Source organism: Tamandua tetradactyla, chromosome 22, assembly GCF_023851605.1.
Source record: "Tamandua tetradactyla isolate mTamTet1 chromosome 22, mTamTet1.pri, whole genome shotgun sequence".
Classification (NCBI taxonomy): Eukaryota; Metazoa; Chordata; class Mammalia; order Pilosa; family Myrmecophagidae; genus Tamandua; species Tamandua tetradactyla.
Genome location: NC_135348.1, coordinates 4,600,303 through 4,618,868, shown reverse-complemented (window position 1 = coordinate 4,618,868; position 18,566 = coordinate 4,600,303). Strand labels below are relative to the sequence as shown.

The 18,566-nt window shown below is 33.7% G+C and overlaps 1 protein-coding gene across 9 annotated transcripts in view; it reads right to left on the bottom strand.

The window, feature by feature from the left end:
- The window catches only part of FSTL5 (follistatin like 5), an 875,733-nt gene that overhangs the window by 81,512 nt on the left and 775,655 nt on the right, over positions 1-18,566 (bottom strand). For all 9 annotated transcript variants that reach the window (XM_077139637.1, XM_077139631.1, XM_077139629.1 and 6 more), the window contains one exon: positions 13,852-13,976. In XM_077139637.1, coding sequence (XP_076995752.1) covers positions 13,852-13,976 — 125 coding nt within the window. The remainder of the gene's footprint in view (positions 1-13,851; positions 13,977-18,566) is intronic.

Sequence of the window (18,566 nt, the reverse complement as noted above, 5' to 3'; positions counted from 1 at the left end):
GTTGCATGTTCATGTCTGAATTAAACATTGTAGCCAGAGAGAGAATTCTCAGTTCCATGTCTCCTGTCTCTGTCAGGTGTCCTACCCCTTCCTTTAGTAAATGGAATAAGATACACAAAAGACATGGACTTACAAATAACACAGGGTAAAACCTAAGCAGACAAAAACAAAGAAAATATCCATTTCAAGGTTTAATTTGCTTAGACTCACACCGCCGTAAGTGGTAGAATCAGAATTTGAAACCATAACCTTGTGGTTGCAAGTATGAGAACTTCTTAGGAATATTTTATTTATTTATTTTTATTAAACTATTGTAATATTTATTTAGCACTATGGCAGATTAAGAAAAATCTATATTTAATATTAATGGAACATGGAATTGTGTCTAGCATGCAGATGGTTAATGCTTAATTTGAGGTTATCAAATAAATAAATAAAGTGCACCAATAATTGACATAAGGTTAAATGCCCTTTAGAAAAAGTAAGTTCGGAGGAGACTACTATCATAAACGACTACAGGAACAGAAAAAATGTTGCATGAATTAGAGGGCTTTAGAGCTTAGCCAGGAGGTTGATATAAATTAAGAGAATCTAAATCAGAAAAGAAAGAGCTGGAGACAAAATGAGCGGTTAAGAGGAAGCAGGCAAGTATGGGTGCTCTTCAGGTAAAAGTGAATGGTTCACTGTGGCTATACCCTAGGTTTTGTGCAGACTAGAATTTGGAGATAAGGCTTCAAGGAGTCAGGATTTAATCTGGAAGAAATAAGAAGTCTATCACTTTTCTATTGTTTCCAATGGAGAGTTGAATCATCATCGTTCTAACATAGGAAAAGGAATCTAATGGTTCTATGTTTGATGAACTGAAGTATGGAAAACAGTAAGGAGTTAATTGCATTAACAAAGTTAGAGGTAAGGAAGCTTAGCTTAGAGCTCTGACTTCAAGATTGAAAAGGAACATATTAATAAATAGCTCTTATGAAGCTGGATATGAGCATGCAACAAAAATTTCTGTACGGCCAGTAGGGACTGCAGATGCTTAGCTATATTTTTTCTCTGACCCTTCTTAAATCATTTACATTCATAAGAGAAAAATCAAACTGATCTAAGAGATATTAAATACAGCGTGCAAGGTCCCAAAGGAGTTGAAGAGTTAGTTTCCGGCCCAGATCTGTGTGAGTGTCAAATCTATACTTCTGCCAGTATCTCATACAAATGAGAAAAAATGAAAATCTAAACTGTCCAGGGAACTTCAATTTGGGAAATTACAACACTTTTTTAGAAAAGTTGACTTAGAGATGAGGCTTGAAGGATTGATTAGGCAAAGAAGGATCAAGGCTTTCTGCAAATATGCAGGTGGGCAAGAAAATATGGCATCGATCTGGGTGAGGATTTGTTTTGTTGTATCACAGACACATAAAAGGAGAGAAGAAAAGTTTGTAGGGTGTGCTTAAGAATTCGTAGAGGACATTATGGAGGTGCAAAAGGATTTGAAGCCTACAGTGTCCTAATCAAGCTGAAGTTAGATGGAATTGAGTTTGTAGTTGGTGCCAACTCTTATTAGCTAAGTGGTCTACAACATGTACAATAGGGATAAAAATCTATGTAGATGCTAGTTTTACATGAACAATACCTAAAATATGCTTAAGTCAGGGTCTGGTATACTGTAATAGCTCAGATTTTGTTAATTATTAACATAATAAATTAACTGTAGTAATAAGAACCAAAACTACAATGAAGAAACACAACAGGAAGGCATGTAAACGATGTGATAAATTCAGACGACTTTATAAACTCAAAATTTAGACTCTACATTAAAATGCTTAAACCTAGTTATAAAAAACATTTTGAATGACTATTTCAGGTAAAGCAAGAGAAAAGTTAGAAATTGCTGATAAAACTTTATGTTGGACTATGAATAAATGTATTTTCAGTAAATTTCTCATACACCTGATCCATTTCTTTTTAGTATTTTCTTTTTTTTTTTTTTTTTTTTTTTTTTTAGAGAGAGGGAGGAAGGGAAGGAAAGACAGAGAGAAGGAAGGAAGGGAGGAAGAAAGGGAAACATCTTTAAACATTTTCTTGTTTTATTATATTTTGTTTGTTTGTTTTGTTTTTTACATGGGCTGGGGCCGGGAATCGAACCGGGGTCCTCCGGTATGGCAGGCAAGCACTCTTGCCCGCTGAGCCACCGCGGCCCGCCCTCTTTTTAGTATTTTCATTCATCTATTTTCTGCTAGAATTCAAATTCTTGGCTTATTTTTTGTACCTGATTTAGGAAATACCTCTGATTTCATTGAAAACAAAACAAGTGTATCTTTTAAAATTATTTACACTATATATTTAAAATAAAAATTGAATTTCAATGTTTATATTTCACTGGCATAAAGAAAAAAAGTTTCCCCGATCAACTTACAATTTTAATGATAAATTTATGAATCAGAAGAATAAATGAAATTTAGCTCCCATCGGTGATGTAAATGCTATGGTGATCTAACATATTTTGAAATATTTTATATTATTAAAATATAGTAAAACAATCCTTTTAACATTAGGTTAGTATTAGAAGTATAAAAAATATAGGTTAACGTAAACTTTATTTTCCCATGGCCTTTTATGCTGATGATTCCCACAGAGTATACCCTTTTGAAAATTCACAAAACATCAAATACCAAATTTTCAAAATCATGTATGTCTCAAATGACTGTGTATTCCCACTTGGTTTCAATTCTACTCTGTTTATCTTTTTAAGGTCATTGGTATTCAACAAAATCTCTTTGAATTAAATTTCATTATTTCTCAGTGTTGAGCATTAGTTTTGACGGAGGGAGAGGCATGTAATGTAAAAAATTTACCTACCAAATTAAGGTTCTAGACAAGACATCCAGAAGGCATGGTTTAGCCAATATAAATAAATGCAAATCTTTCTATCATCTTCCCCTATAAACTAATGATCTAATTTCAAATTATTCTCATATATCAATTAAATGAATTTCACCAACTTTTTAATGAAAATATTTTTAGAGTTTTTAAATATTCTAGATCTTTGATATTCACACACTTAAACTTTTATACAGAAATTAAACAATATGTACTTTAATTAAAATATAAGCAATTTTTCCTCTCACTCAAAATTAAGGAATTATCTTGAAAGGGTTGCATTTACGTTATTAAGGAAAAGTTCCATTATTTTAGAATTTTGGAGGCATTGGTTATTTATATTATTCTTTATTTTCCTAGCATATGCAAGCTCTGATTCTCTTTTCTTTCAAAATTGTCATAATAAAAAGAGGGCATCTGAAAGTCTTACTTACACATCCCAAATTACACAATTTTAATAATAAACTCCAATACCATGGCATGAAGATGAATTACTGTAATTTATATTGTTTTTCTTGAAAATCAATTGTCAATGCATGCAGGAAAAAAATCTATAAATATTTCCTTACCTCCCTGTCAAATTCTACCTCCTTCTGCCAAAAACAGAAAGCAAACGCTTGGTAAATAAAAAGAAAAAGAAATGTTTCTATACTATAGAAAAAAGCAACTAGTCTTACTTTAAACAAATACTGAAGAAACCACAGGCATAGCGAACCTAAGTAGTAGTTTTACAAATCACCTAGGACAGCTGTCATTTTTATTTCTCCTAAAGCTGTCTGTTTCTATTCATTTTGTGAAACATACAGACTGGGGTATACACCAAAGAATAATAACCTTGGCACCTTGATATTTATCGCCTAATGTTCTTAATACACTCACGTGCTTATGTTGACTATTTTTATTCATTTCTGATGACAAGTTACACTTAATAGACAGTTTCTCCACATAGCTACTAATTTGATGTCTCTACTATAGTTAATTTTAAAGGCTCCCTGATGTTCTTTTCATATACTACATTTTTACTTGAACCAAATTTAAGATCTTTAAAACTTGATATTTTTTCTGCATGATTTATTTTCTAAAAAAGGAAAGCAAACGAGAGAATGAAAAAGAGGGAATATGTTTGTGTTTATATACTCTCTAATTGAATCACTATAACAAATTATTCCTTTTCCTTATGTGGATTGCTACAGTGAGACTACATTTGCAGAATTGCAACAAAATTCAAATGGCACAAAATAGTAACTCAACTGGATTCTCAGTAAATAATTTTTATTGCCTCGGATCATTCAAAGGAGAAATATCAGTTGCTACCACTTTTGACCACCCAAGAGCCACCCCCACCCTCACATAAATTTTATATCTAACCTTGATTTTGTGATTAAACAAAATTGAATATGATGCTTATATAAAATAAGCATTTAGCAAGGATTAATGGAAAATTTCCAAAATATCCTTTTGACTGTTATCACTAATTTATACCTGTGTTCTCAAGGATGGCATTTACTTAATAGTGTTGCTTTGATGATTCATAATAGGAGTCTTTTATTCCAAAGGGAGGTTTTGTTATGCTATGAGACTTCTCTAAAGTTGAAAAATTTTAACAAAAAATTTCACCAAGGAAAATGTCATAAATTCACATAATAATATACTATTGGTAAATTATATCATGTACCCTCTTCAACCGAAAAATAATATATCCACCTAATGATCTGAAGAATTAGAAACCTTAATATATATTATTCTTTTCTTTACGCAATTTTTATGAGACCAGTTAATGCTTTATAAAATACTTTATATACCTGATTAAAATACAACAGTCTACTCTGCTAAATGTACGTATAAAATAGGCTATTCATTACAATACATTCAATTCATTTCAAGAAATTGCTTAAGTCTTCACAGCAATGAGTTCTGCTTCATTGTACTTCAAGGTATCTAACTTCTGATGTGTTTCTTTACACATAGTAACTATTATCTGAGAGTTTTTAATATGAGCAAACATAACTAAGTAATCTATGCAACCACATCATTCACTCATTTAGTGTAAAATATGTTTGTGTTATCATTTCTAGATTAAATAACATGTGACAAAGGAAAAAATACCTAGAAAGTCACTACATATATATGTAAAATGCTGGTTCTGTTAAAAAGAAGGCTCAGTGTTTATTTTTGCTTTATGTTTTTAAATATATATATATATATATTTTGGCATGGGCTCTGGGAATCGAATCTGGGTTTTTGGCATTGCAGGCGAGAATTCTGCCATTGAGCCACCATTGCCCACACTTTTTTTTCCTTTTAAATATATATATTTTTTTAAGGCTTAGTGTTGTACTGAACACCTTGATGGGTTAGTATAAGGACCTTTGAGAGAAGCAGCAAGAGCTATTTTACTTTGCAATGTAGAGAGTTTCCAAATTATGTGTTATTAGTGCTCCATTGATTTCTTCAGCAAGAATCACTGCAGAATTCAACTAGAGGTTTTATTAAATTCTAGACCTTAGCTTCTACTAATAATACCTTTACAAATCTTTTCCTTTTTCCTTTTGATGATATCCCTGTATTTCAAATGTAGTTTGCTCTTTAAAACCAACCTTGTTTCCCCATACAACAAAAATATTATGAAGCAAATGCAAACTGCTACCTGCTTAGGTATACCATCTGTAAAGAGGTGTGCTTGCCTATTTGGCTCCACAACTTTGAGGATTAGATGCTTTTTTACCAGCTCTGGTAGAACAGAGTCCTGCCATAAGTGCACACGTGGTTTTCTGCCTTTTTTCAGTCAGTGTTGTGTGGATTGTACTAATGTGCTAAAAGAGGCTGAAAGTACTGCTGAAAATAAAAGCAAAAGCAGTAATCACAAAGACAAAGAGGAAGAATGGCATTACAGATGAAAGCTTGAAGGATATAGTGTGTTTACTCCATTAGAAAGTAAGATGAAGAAAGTGCTTGTGTTTAATAAACAATTGGTGGATGTAATTCTGTGTTCCAGCAGTGAAGGAAGCCTGAGAATACAAGCAGCTCATGAGATAACAGGACCTCCCGATCTCAGGCTTGTGTTTGTGTTTGTGTCTGTGTGACGGTGATGGGAGGCAGGGTGGAAGAGAGGGATGAAGTTAAGAGGAATTGAGGAAAGGGATGGTAATGGTTTCTGAGCTTATAAACGTTAAAGATATTCACTATTTGAGAGAATGTGGACAGGGAATGTACTTGCTCCTCTGATATTTAGAAACTGTTTTGTTTGTTGATTTCTCTTTGTGGAAGCAATTATCATATAAAGGTTAATGGAGTAAAAATACACACACACACGTATACACTGAATTGTGAATTTTGTAAGATCTTTATGTGCAAACCAGTCTTTGAAGAAAAGGTGCTCAGGGAGGCACCTTCCATATTGCAGTGGAACCTCCAGACTTGTCAATAAACAAATCCGAGTCAAGGTGCAGTTGACAGCATTTTATTTAGGAAATCAAGATGGCTGCAGCAAGAAAAGCAATCTGAAAGCTGCTTAGAGGCCAGCAGTTTGCAGGCAGTTTTATCAGCAGAAGAAGGAAGTTGGCTAGACTTTGTTGTATTGAAGCCGGGACCTGTTAGCTCTATAGTGTTGAGTTAGGTGTAAGTGAGGCTTTATTTTCAATCGGACCAGATGCTAAACTTGAAGTTTAATTGGCTTTTGGTGTTGAGAGTTTTGATAGGGACTTCCTGAAGAGAGTAATTGTCAAATAATTGTATGCTGGTTCAAGGGCTCTAACTTTTGTGCTGCTTTTGAGAAAACTCAGGAGCTATTTTTTATTATTTTTTTAAAATTGCAATGTAATCAGAAAATTTTAGTGCCGAAATTGCAGCTCCACATCCTTGGCCTGTCCATGAATCAAGTCACAAGTGTAGAGCTGTCTTGATATATGCCTAGCCATATATATATATAAATCCATATGTATATAATTTTAACAGATTTGATAAAATATGGAAGAGAATGATATACTTTATTTTAACTTTCTAAGTATGTTTATTCTTCCCTGAAGGAGCTTTAAGGAAACATACATCAAATCCAATCCTGTCTTAATTCATTTTTTGCTATAATTTATGACACTAAAGGCATGCTTCAGACCTCTCTCCAGAATGCAAGAGTGGTGCCCGCTGCTTGTTATTTCAGTTTACTTAATCACTTGCAGTGGACCCGTAATCATTGGCTGTGCAAGGATTATGATGGCACTGACAGAGAATAAGCCTTAGCCCCCTGCAGACCCATGTGACCGCAAACCCTCTAACACTCTTAGCACTCATTAGGTTTTTGAGGGCCTTAATGGAATGCTTTCCCCCACCCACACTGAAAGGCACTCTAAGGTTCCCCTCTCCCAGCGATTCCTAAATTACTCAGTCTGAGATACTCATTTAAGACCAATATCAATCACCTTGGTGGGGAAGGGAGAAACATTAAAAGGAACCATTCGGAATACTGTTTGGCTTCTTCGTTTGTTTGGTTAGCAGAACAAGTCCAGAGAAAGAGAACATTGTGGGAACTGGCATTTTCAGTCTTTTTTTTTTGGAAATGTTTGTTGCTTTCAAGAGCTCCCTTTCACTGTGATTTATAGATCTGCTCTATTCATCGTATTGCTCAGCAGGTAAAAACCACACAGGTACATGCAAACACACACGCAACCTCTCAAGTTCAATCATTAATTTTCAGAGACTGTGTAATCAATGGATCATCCCATAAATAAAAATGACAATAATAAAGATAATTTCTAACCGATCCAATTAAAGTAGGCAAACCTTAAAAGATAAATTTCTAGAGAAATGTAACCCAGACATGGAAAAAGTGGTTTGAAATTCTAGTCAGTAGGATCAAATGGTTGGGGGAATTTCCCAGGGTAGGCAAGCCTTTCAACACATCTCAAACAGCATCAAGTGAGTTCCTACATTTCCTGTCTACTTCCAGGACTAGTCCTGCAGGGAGAAACATAATTCAGAGAAAATTGTCCTCTTGTATTTACCTTCAGTTCTCCTTATACCAATTGACATCAGTGTTTTTTAACTGGTTAGGGCTAAATGTGGCTTCAGTTGCACTCTGTCTTGGAGAGGAACGATGAAAGGAAAAGGCATACAGTGCAGGTTTACAAAGGAGAGCATGTAAATATATCTTTAAAAGTTCAGAAGGTATTTTTATTTTGTTTCATTTTTCAGAAAGTAAAATCTTCTTTTCATCACGTGGCAACTGTTCAAACTGTGTCAAAGGTACTATTTTAGTTAGTGAAATCTCAAAAGAATTTCTGCTTTATCCACAAATAACTTAGATGTTAATTCTGCCCTTGTAATGTAGGTGAAAATATTTATATTATCCTCCTCCTTTCCTTACAGCAATTTCTCATTCGTGAGAAGTCAATGCTCTAAGTATGACATTTACTAATTTTGGAATTTGGTATGGATTCTGCATTCTGGCCTTTTCGGCATCCTACACTATGCTTTATCGCATCTCCTGATCTGCATTGCATTTCTCCAAGTTGTTCTCACTTTTGTCTCCCAAAAACTAAAAAAGAAAAGCCAATCTTGGGAAGAATCAGTGAAGTCCTTTGAAGGGGTCTTGCATGAGACTTCCATTATTTATTGCTTAGAATTCTACTGCCTCATTAGCCTCTCTTATTTTCTCAGTCATCATTCTAATTTTACGCAGTCTCCAATCCAAATTTACTCAGACATAAAGAAAACATGATAGATAAATCATTGACAAATCTACTTTTTTTACTTCTTGTATGCAAATTCCAGTAGTACCTCCACAGCAAGCTATAATGCTTACATATAATAACATGGCTAGGATTAAGCATTTAAAATTTTCCTTTCAGAATAGTACCAAAAATAAAACACAATCATGTAAGTAAACATCCTTTATGAGATTTAGTTGCTTTTAACATGACCATCAAAAAGAACTGTTTCTTGAAAATAATACTTATTTTAAAATTACTTTCTAATTTTTTGGCTAATTTTGAAAGATTGATAACAACTAAATATTTAATCCCCCATGAATTAGTCATACCATAAAAATATTCAAATATATCTAATTATATGTAGTAATGTGGGATTTCTATTGTATTAAACAATATGGTTGTATATAACAAATTAATTCTTTGAATAGAAAGTTTGAGTGGAATAATGAAATATTGTCCTTTACATTTGTGGACCATTTTTTATTTAAAAATATAACGAATTATCATTTCAACTTTAATCACTTTAAATGGATAGAATGGATTCTTCTGTGAATTACATGTGTTCATTTTTAACAGTTTCTCTTTCTTAACTATCTGTATATTTTTGAATATAGAGGTAGGCAAAAATCCAAATTGATATTCTTTATATTACGACTTTGTATTTCCCATGTCATTTACAAAATATACTCCTTTTCCACTGCAGAATCTCATCAACTTTAGAATTATAATTCATAATTTAATAATTCTTCCTGAAAAATTCTTAAACTGTATATATGAAACTCAGTGTCTACTAAACTCTTGCCAGTTAAGTGAAATGTGTAATGAATCACCAATATAAAAAATACATCATTTATTAAATAGTCAATGGATCTATTTTTGTGTAACTTCACAGAACATAAGGCATTAATTATTTTATTATTACTTTAAACATATGTAAACGTATGGGATGATTTAAATCAACACAAATCCAATAAGCTTTAGAAACGCATCTCTGCGCCATTAACTAAATTCCAAATTATCAAAATTTTCCCTCAACAATTAGGGGAAAATTTCACCAACTCACACTCGTACGTGTTGAAAATAACCTACTACGGAGTTGTATTAACACTTAAAAAATAAACTTTCATCAGTAAGTACAGTCAGTGCCTTTCTGAGGCTCAACAAAAAGCTGGAACTATTTGGGAGAGAAAAATAAAGAAATCCTCCTTCATCTTCCAGCTGTTCTAATTTAGCTTAAACTAAACAGTATTCATAATTAGGTCTGACTTGCACATCTCCTAGAGGATGCTTGCATGCTGGCCTGGAGTTGTTTTGCATTATCTCCTGGACAAGCAGTCGTCTTCATGAAGGACAAAGGCAGGGGCACAAGCTTGTCTCAAAAGTCAGAACTCAAGAGTTTACAGAATACTTTGATTTAAATCTAACAGAGTGTGGCATTAGCGCATATGATTTATCTCCAGCCTAGGACTCACCTAGAATTCCTATTTCTATGGCATAAGAAACTTGTAAATAAAAACCCAACAGAGATATTTCAACTTATAAGTTCTTACTCTTTAGGACAAATTAACAATGACTTTCTAAGGCATAGGCTGTATCATTCAGTGACGGGATGAAATTCAGCTCAGGAGTAGGTGGATGCACCAATCCTTCACTCCAAGAAACTCTGAAAATGAAAATTAACTCACTGGAGTTCAACTTCCTAAGGCAATACAAAAAGGGACCTAAAGAGACCTTGCAAGAATTTTCTGTGCATTCAGATTTTCAAACTGGGTGAACAATTCCCAATTTTTGTGAAAATTGATTAGATTTTAAACCATAGAATTTTGCCTTGTAAATCTATTAATACTGATTCTATAAAAATACTTTGGTATTTTTAAATTCCTCAGTCCTTATTTACCTTAAAGACTGGAAAAAAGCTTGAGAATTTTAGGCACAGAGATAAAACAGGAGGAAAACAACAAGAGTCAAGCCACTGAAAAATAAGGATTTTTTTTACCCAAATTGTGATTAATGACAGGCTTGACTGTACCAGTGCAGATGATGAATCATCTGAATGACAACTATTTTTGGACAAATTAATACAAAAACTTTGCTTTATTCCAAAAGTCCTGGGAAAGAACTGAAGTAAATTAGCTAAGGTCACACTAGCTAAGGGTAAATGGTGCTGCTGGGGTAAAGCTCTGTCTGAGAGGAGATGGAAGCTGCTACTACTGCTTACTGCATCCATGCAATTCACGTATACTTGACGCAGCACTTGCTGTATGTCTGGTATTGTGTTCAAACACTGAAAATCCATAGAAAATGTCGTTTGCCACTCTGTACCAGGCAATCTGTTTGAGGATATAGAGTAGCAGTTTCTTCCTTCATTACTTCCATTCCCATGAGAACCATGAAATACATGCCTACAAGTTTTTAGAACTGTGGTGGTTTGAAGTTGTATGCACGCCAGAAAAGCACATTTCAACACCTAATCCATTCCTACGGGTGTGGTCCCATTGTAAGTAGGGCCTTTGATGAGGTTACTTCAGTTAGGGTGGGACCCTGTTTGGGTTGGATCTTAGTTTTCTTACTGGAGTCCTTTATAAATGGGATGAAGAGAGAGAGAGAGAGAGAGAGAGAGAGAGAGAGAGAGAGAGAGAGAGAGAGAAAGCCCCAGAAAAAAGCTTCAGCAATAAGCTAAAGGTAATGAAATCTGGAAGAGAAGCAAGAGACCAACAGATGCCACCATGTGCCTTGCACCGTGGTAGAGGAACAAAGGATTGCTGGCAGCAGGTCTTCTAGAAGAAAGTATCGCCTTGATGATTACTAGATATGGACATTTTCTTGACCTCAAACTGTAAGTTAATAAATTCCCATTACTTTAAGGCAACCCATTTCTTAGTATCTAAGCAGTCTATGAAACTAAAACAGGCCTAGAAGATACAAAAACCTGGAACTTGTCCAGGAGCTTCCCAGGATTGGAGCTATAAATTATTCAAAATAAGGAAGTATCAGTCTGAAAGATAAGCATATTATTGTGATCAGGGCAGAACAAGAAATTAATATTAATTAAGAACATATTATCTGACAGATTCACCACCTGCGACATAGAAATATCTATTAAGCACAACAGTCAGAAAGTAGTCCAAACTCTGAAAAAACACCATTCTTAAAATATTCAATGTCAGCAACTTATAGTTAAACTGATGCCAAGTTTGATTAGAAATGTTACATGAAATTGGTAGGAAAAAGATCACATGCTTCCCTTAAATGTTCCTTATACACAATAAATCCTTACTATGCTAAAAATGTAAAGTATGTTTAACAATTTTTTTTCAGAAATGCATGTTAATTTTTTTACTTACCATTCACTGAAACAATATGAATAATTATTCTGAGATGCTATTTAGGAAATTTGCTGATCATTTGCATTAATTAAAATGGGAATCTATATGTGGTAGTACTATTATAATTTAACTTAGTATTTTTATAAGTATTGGCAAAACACCCATGCCTTTCAGTATAAATCCCTAAAAGGGATAAAACTGGTTAAAAATACTCCCAAGTGTACTTCTTAGTTTCTCTCATAATATATAGAAATAATTAAAATAAAATCTTGCCATGTATTTGTTCACATTGCTTCAATCAGTGCTCTGACAGTTATTAATTATCAGCTCCAAGTCCAGGTATGTAGTAATCACTAAAAGCCTAAAGAGATGGTATATCATTATACTATATGAATTATATATGAATACAGAATTACATGTAGAACTTACTGCATCCAGCCAAAATCTATACTCTTGTGCCTGGTAACTATTTTAATATAATTATAATTTCCATGTTGTGGGGAAAAAACAGACTACACAGTGTTAACAAATAGTGTCATAGACCCCAGAGTTTTGTTCCATTAAATAATATTAATAGTATGTCTTTTAAAAAGAATCAGCAAAAAGAATAATGTACATTAAACACAGTGATAGAAGAGAGAGAATGGGATACATAAAACCAAAGGTTACATATTCAATTATTCATTAGGAACAAATTATCAACAACTTAAAAATAATCATTGAAAGTTACAAAGCGATATTAATTAATCAAAACAGTCAATACCAATTAACCAAAAATTTGTTCTCATCATATAAGTATACACACTTTTTATATTCTTTAGGTTCCGTGTCAAGTGATACCCATTTTAAATTCACACTCTGATTCTTTGGCCTCTGAGCTATTACAGAACTTTTAGCAAAGACCTCAAAAATTACAACTTTGATGTAAATATTTTTCAAATATTTTGTAGTTTCAAGCAACCTATTTTCCAAAAGAACATGTAATAAGTGTGAAAGAATTTTGTTTCTTTAAACATTCCTTTGCTGAATATATACTAGGCATTCCAAATATAATGGTCAATTATTTGATAATTATACATGTTAAAATGGAAACATATACTTGGCTGAATAAGGAAGAGTTTATGATATCTTTGACTGCGAGCTACAATTATGGTTTATTAATCTCTATTTTTATTTTGCAAGTTGAATTTTGCAACATTTCCAAATTCTCACAATCCAATTTTTGAATGTTTCAAAGAATTTTTGAGATATATGATGCTAGAAATTGAGATGTATCAAAATCGTCCTTCTTCTAAGTAGTCCTAAAAAAGCTTCCATAAAACTTTGGAGTGATGTCACCAGAAGCTAATGTTACATTTGTCACCTCTTGTAATACATGGAGAGACATGAAACACCATGTTTTCTCCCATAAGAAACAAACCACAAACATTTCATTTCAACTTACTGTATTTCTAACCAAATTTTATATTAATTTGAAACAGGAGCACAAAATGATTCAGGACTGTTATGGACACAATGAACAGACTTCTACAACAGTGGATTTTCATCATGCTCCACTCATTAAATGCTATGTTAAGAATATTCTCACTATTTAAGAAATGATTCAGAAAAATTCAGTTTTGCAAGAGTCTAATAAGAAGAACCTTAAGGAAATTTGCAAAAATATTACCCATTAAATTCATATCAAATACAATGGCATCTTTATAACTTCATCGCTTTATTAGCCATAGGAAGAAATATGTGATGGGAAATGCATCACTAAGAAAATACCGGGTTTCATCAAGCTGATGAAACAAAGTTAAGCCATGTGCACCTATATATATGCATTTGCTTTATAACTAAAATTTTTTTTTCATGATTTCATGGAGATATTTCTCTATTAAAATTAGAAGGTTGATCTAATTTTAAAAATCTAAAGGTTGATCACTCATCTTGGCACTTACCTTATATGGGTGATTATGAGCGTTGTGGAGGGAATGAAAAAGTCATCCACTCTGTCAAATTGCTTCCCCACTGGCTGTGTGTGGATTGTGTGATGAGGCACATTGCTACTGGCCAGAGTTATGACCTAAACAGAACACATTGTGTTACCGACCTCTCTAAGTCACTCATCTAGCTGAATAATGTGAGCTTTAATTTTATTTAGAGATAAAATAAATCTCTTTCTGGTAGTTCTTTCCATAGACTCAGTTGTCATTCTCAAAATTGGTATTTTAAATAACAAACCGAGTCCTGTAATTATTTTATTAATTCAATAAAGAAACTCCTATTTCTGCAAAGAAATAAAGAATAAGAAAAAGATTACCCATAAATAATTTATGCATAAAATATAAAATAAATATGGATATAGGCTGTATAATAAAAACGTTAACCTTGCCATACAAAAAGAAAAAAAAAACATAACTGTATAAGATATGTAAATGAAATATTAGTGACAAAAGCCTTCCTATAGAACAGATCTGGCAACCTAAGATTGAAACCTCCAAAATAAATCATATGACCTATTTCAGTATTTAAGAATCTTAGAATAGATAACTTTCTTTTCCTATAAGATTTTTTTTTTTTTTCTTTTTTTTGGCATGGGCAGGCTCTGGGAATCAAACCTGAGTCTCGGGCATGGCAGGTGAGAATTCTGCCTTTTCCTATAGGATTTAACATAACTGATTTAGATAAGAAAGATTTAATTATATAAGTTTCTTCTTTCTAACTGTTCAACACGAATGGGTTTTAAATTTTTGTAGACCATTAAAGAAAAGATCAGTACATTTAAACTCTTTTATTTCTCATATCCTACACTAAATTCTATGAAAGCTTCCTTCAGATTTCTCGTAACTTTCCGTGTTTTCTATTGACCTGGCTGCACACCCATTATGCTGTTTTGGCCTTGTAAAAGGGTCTTCCTGCCTTCACTTTTTTGCCTTTTAGTATTTTCTACTTATGGCCACCAAACTAGATTTCCTTTTGGATGATTTTATGTTCAACAGAGTTTCCTCCTTCAAAAGTAAGTGTCTAGAGTGGGTCACAGTGGCTCAGCAGGCAGAGTTCTCGCCTGCCATGCTGGAGACCTGGGTTTGATTCCTGGTGCCTGCCCATGCAAGGAAAAAAAGAAAGAAAGAAAGAAAACCTGAGTGGCACTCTTTGTTTTTTATGACAGAAATAAATAAGCTTTTAGTTATTTTTTTGTTTTTTTTTTTTTCTGAAAGGCCAATTTTGCTTCATTCAAATGACTATACTCTTATTGCATTCCACTGGAAATTGTTCTCTTAGTTCAAATTTTTGTAACAGGGAAGATACGATGTGTTATGATGCAGTTAAAAACAAAACACATCAAAAGAAAAAATAAATAAACCTTTAAGTCTTAGTGGCTTAGGAAACAATGATTTCACTTCCACACGTTACTTTCCCAGAGTGGTTTGTCAAGGTTACCACTCACTGTTTTCACTGAGAAACTCAGCCTGAAGGAGCGCCATAAATCTTGAATGTTTCCACTCACACTGGGACTCATGGCCCAGAACTAATCACAGAGCCCCCAACTAACTGAAAGGGGACTACTAAATGCCCAGAAGAGCAGAGAACCAAAAATATTTTATTTAGAAGTTTTAAAGATGCTGCACATATTTTATTAATAAAGAATATCAGTGAAAAAGTTGTCACTAAATTTTAGTCACTGTTATCTATATGAATTTAATATCGATAAATCAGAATAATGAGGAGTCAACTCTCCCTGCCTTTTCATTGTCTTAAAGAAGTGTATTCCTCTCAAAATACATTTACATGCATTTGAAATAATAATTATATTATTAATTGCATAACAGTAGCAATATTATTTACTAGGAGCAAATGTGCCATTAAGTGTTCAAAGTAGTTTACAGGCATTTCCCTACTGAGCATTCACACAGTGCCATAATGGAGGCACCATAATCCCAATCTTACAGAGAGTTCTATCTTGCAACAACCCCTGGTTCATCCCCAGTGAAATCGTCATGCTATCTCTCCATAGGTCATGCCTTCCACCACTAAAAGCCAACATGCCCCATTGCCACATTAACTGGGTTTAAACTTTTGTAGTCCCTTAAAGAAAAGATCACTACATTTAAACTCTTTTATTTCCCATATCTTACATTAAATTCTATGAATGTTTCCTTCAGATTTCTCGTAACTTCCCGTGCTTTCTATTGTCCTGGTTGCACACTCATTGTGCTGTTTTAGCCTTGTAAAGGGCCTTCTCGCCTTCATTTTTTCCCTTTTTAATATTTTCTACCTATGGCCAGCAAACTAAATGCATGGATCCTACTTCCCTGACCATAAACAAGATAATGTTGTTTCTCAGGGTTATTTTCTCTCCTCATTGTTGGGCTCTGCAAAAGATATATCAATTCTATACTATGTGGTTTAAAAACTCACCATGATTTTAGAACAGCATTTCTCACACTTTCATAATACCTTGAAGACTTTTAAAATTTTATTTTATTTTATTTTTTGCATAGGCAGGCACTGGGAATTGAACCCGGGTCTCCGGCATGGCAGGCGAGAGAACTCTGCCTGTTGAGCCACCATGGCCTGCTCCATGGAAGACTTTAAAAAAAAAATTAAATTATCCATGATAAATCTTTGAGAACTCATGTGTGGACAATAATGAGAAAATCACTGCCTGGCAAACTCAAAATGATGACAGTTTATGACTTTTGTTAATTAATAATATATTATCACAGAAAATATGTATTTTGTTTTATCATGGGCAAAGATATTTAGATTGGATTGTACCCAAATGAATGCACAAAATGGTAATTTAAGTAGAACTTGCAGATCCGTGAGAAAATGCCCTTGCACCTTCAAGGGCCAATGGATATCAGTATAAAATAGAAACACATATAAATTATGTTTTGGGACAGATGTGTTAATTTCCTAGTCTTAATCTAGCATCCATCTCTTTCCAGTCTAATAGTCCCACTAATAAGGCACAGGGATATTACAGCCAAAATAAAAGCTGATACATATTTCTGATTTTAGTGTATACAATGTCTCCAAAGGAAAATTCGTTTCTGTTTTCAAACATATCTTAAATTCCATTTCTTTGTCAGGAGACTTCCTGATAATCCTGTTGGGAGACAGCTATTCCTGCATATTTTCACATTTCTGCACAGCCTGGGCTTTATGAGCAAAGGGCAGTGGCAGACTTGATTAAAGGATGATTGCATAGCAAAAATTCATTGAAAGCTAGAGACGGTTTACTGGAGAGATTTAAAGACTTATCTCTACACAGCTATTAGTTTATATCCCAGGTTTCAGACACGTTCCTCCTCTCCTAGGAGAAGATTTGCATTCATTCCAGAGCAAAGATTTCCCTCTCTCCAGAGAAAAGGATGACAATGTGCAAGCAGCTTACAAAATTTAAACTCATAATCTTAGGTCCAATTCCTGTAGTGCCACCATCTTGCATGCTTAGGTAATATTCAGCTCCTTACCACATCACTTCCTGGGGATTGAGGCTAAGGAATGGGCACTAGCCTGCTCCTTAAGTACTAAGTGGTTCGTTCTTTGATCCAGAGACCCCATGTTTATCTGTTTATCTATCGATCTGTCAATCTATCAACCATATATACAAACCATAGATAAATAACCTTCTTTTATGTATTATTTTAAAGATAATTCTCAACCTACATTGTATTTTATGTTTTCAGGAACACCTTACGATTGACTCCCATACAGCAAGTATTAAAAAAATAAGTTGTAAATCCCATTAGCTTAATTTTTATTAAACATTCAGAAAAAAAATATGGATAATATATGGGATGTTACTTGCAACTACTAGAAAATCTAGTTTCGTTTTTTTTTTTTTCTATATGATCCAGAAGAGTGTACCTAAACTGCTAAGTGAAAATATTATAACCCTGGGAAAGTTATTCATCTATCTACATCCCATTTACCAAGAGAGAGAAGGAGAGATGACACAATACTGAAGTTCATATTTTGAAAATATATTACTTTTTTTTTAAGAACTTAAGAAAGTCTTTGTAAACTGTCTTCTTTACAAAGCTAAAGGTACTAAAAGAATTTATATACATTTTTAAATTGGCACATGTTCAACTGTTTTATTTAACTAGTCAAGATTACACTTAAATACAGAATATCAAATAATGAAGCCCTTTTACCACATTGTGTGGATCATTATAACAAAGGTTCTGCTCCACCCAAGAAGAGGCTCACTCTATCTCCCCTCCCGAGTCTGGCAGACAGCGTGACTTGCTTGGATAAAGAGCCTGTGATGGCAGTTACTTTGTGAGATTTCTAGAACCCAGATGAAACCGGCCTTGCAATTCCACTCTGTCTTTTGAAATCTGAAGCTGCCATGCTGTGAATGTGCCAGTTTAGAGTTTCCTCAGTCACATTCAAGAGACCCGAGGCAACTGCTGACCACTGCTGATATGTCCCTGGCATGGAAGTGAAGCCATTTTGTGCCCTTATGTCCATTTATATGCCTACTGCCATGTAAGTGATCCTAGGTAAGACTTCAGGAGAACGTCCCACCTTCCCAAACCACAGACTTGTGAGTGATAAAAAGGTCGTATTTATTTTTTGTTTACCTCATCAAGTTTTAGCATGGGCTGATTTTCAACAACAGATCACTGGATCACTGAAAAGGTCTACTGTATTATAT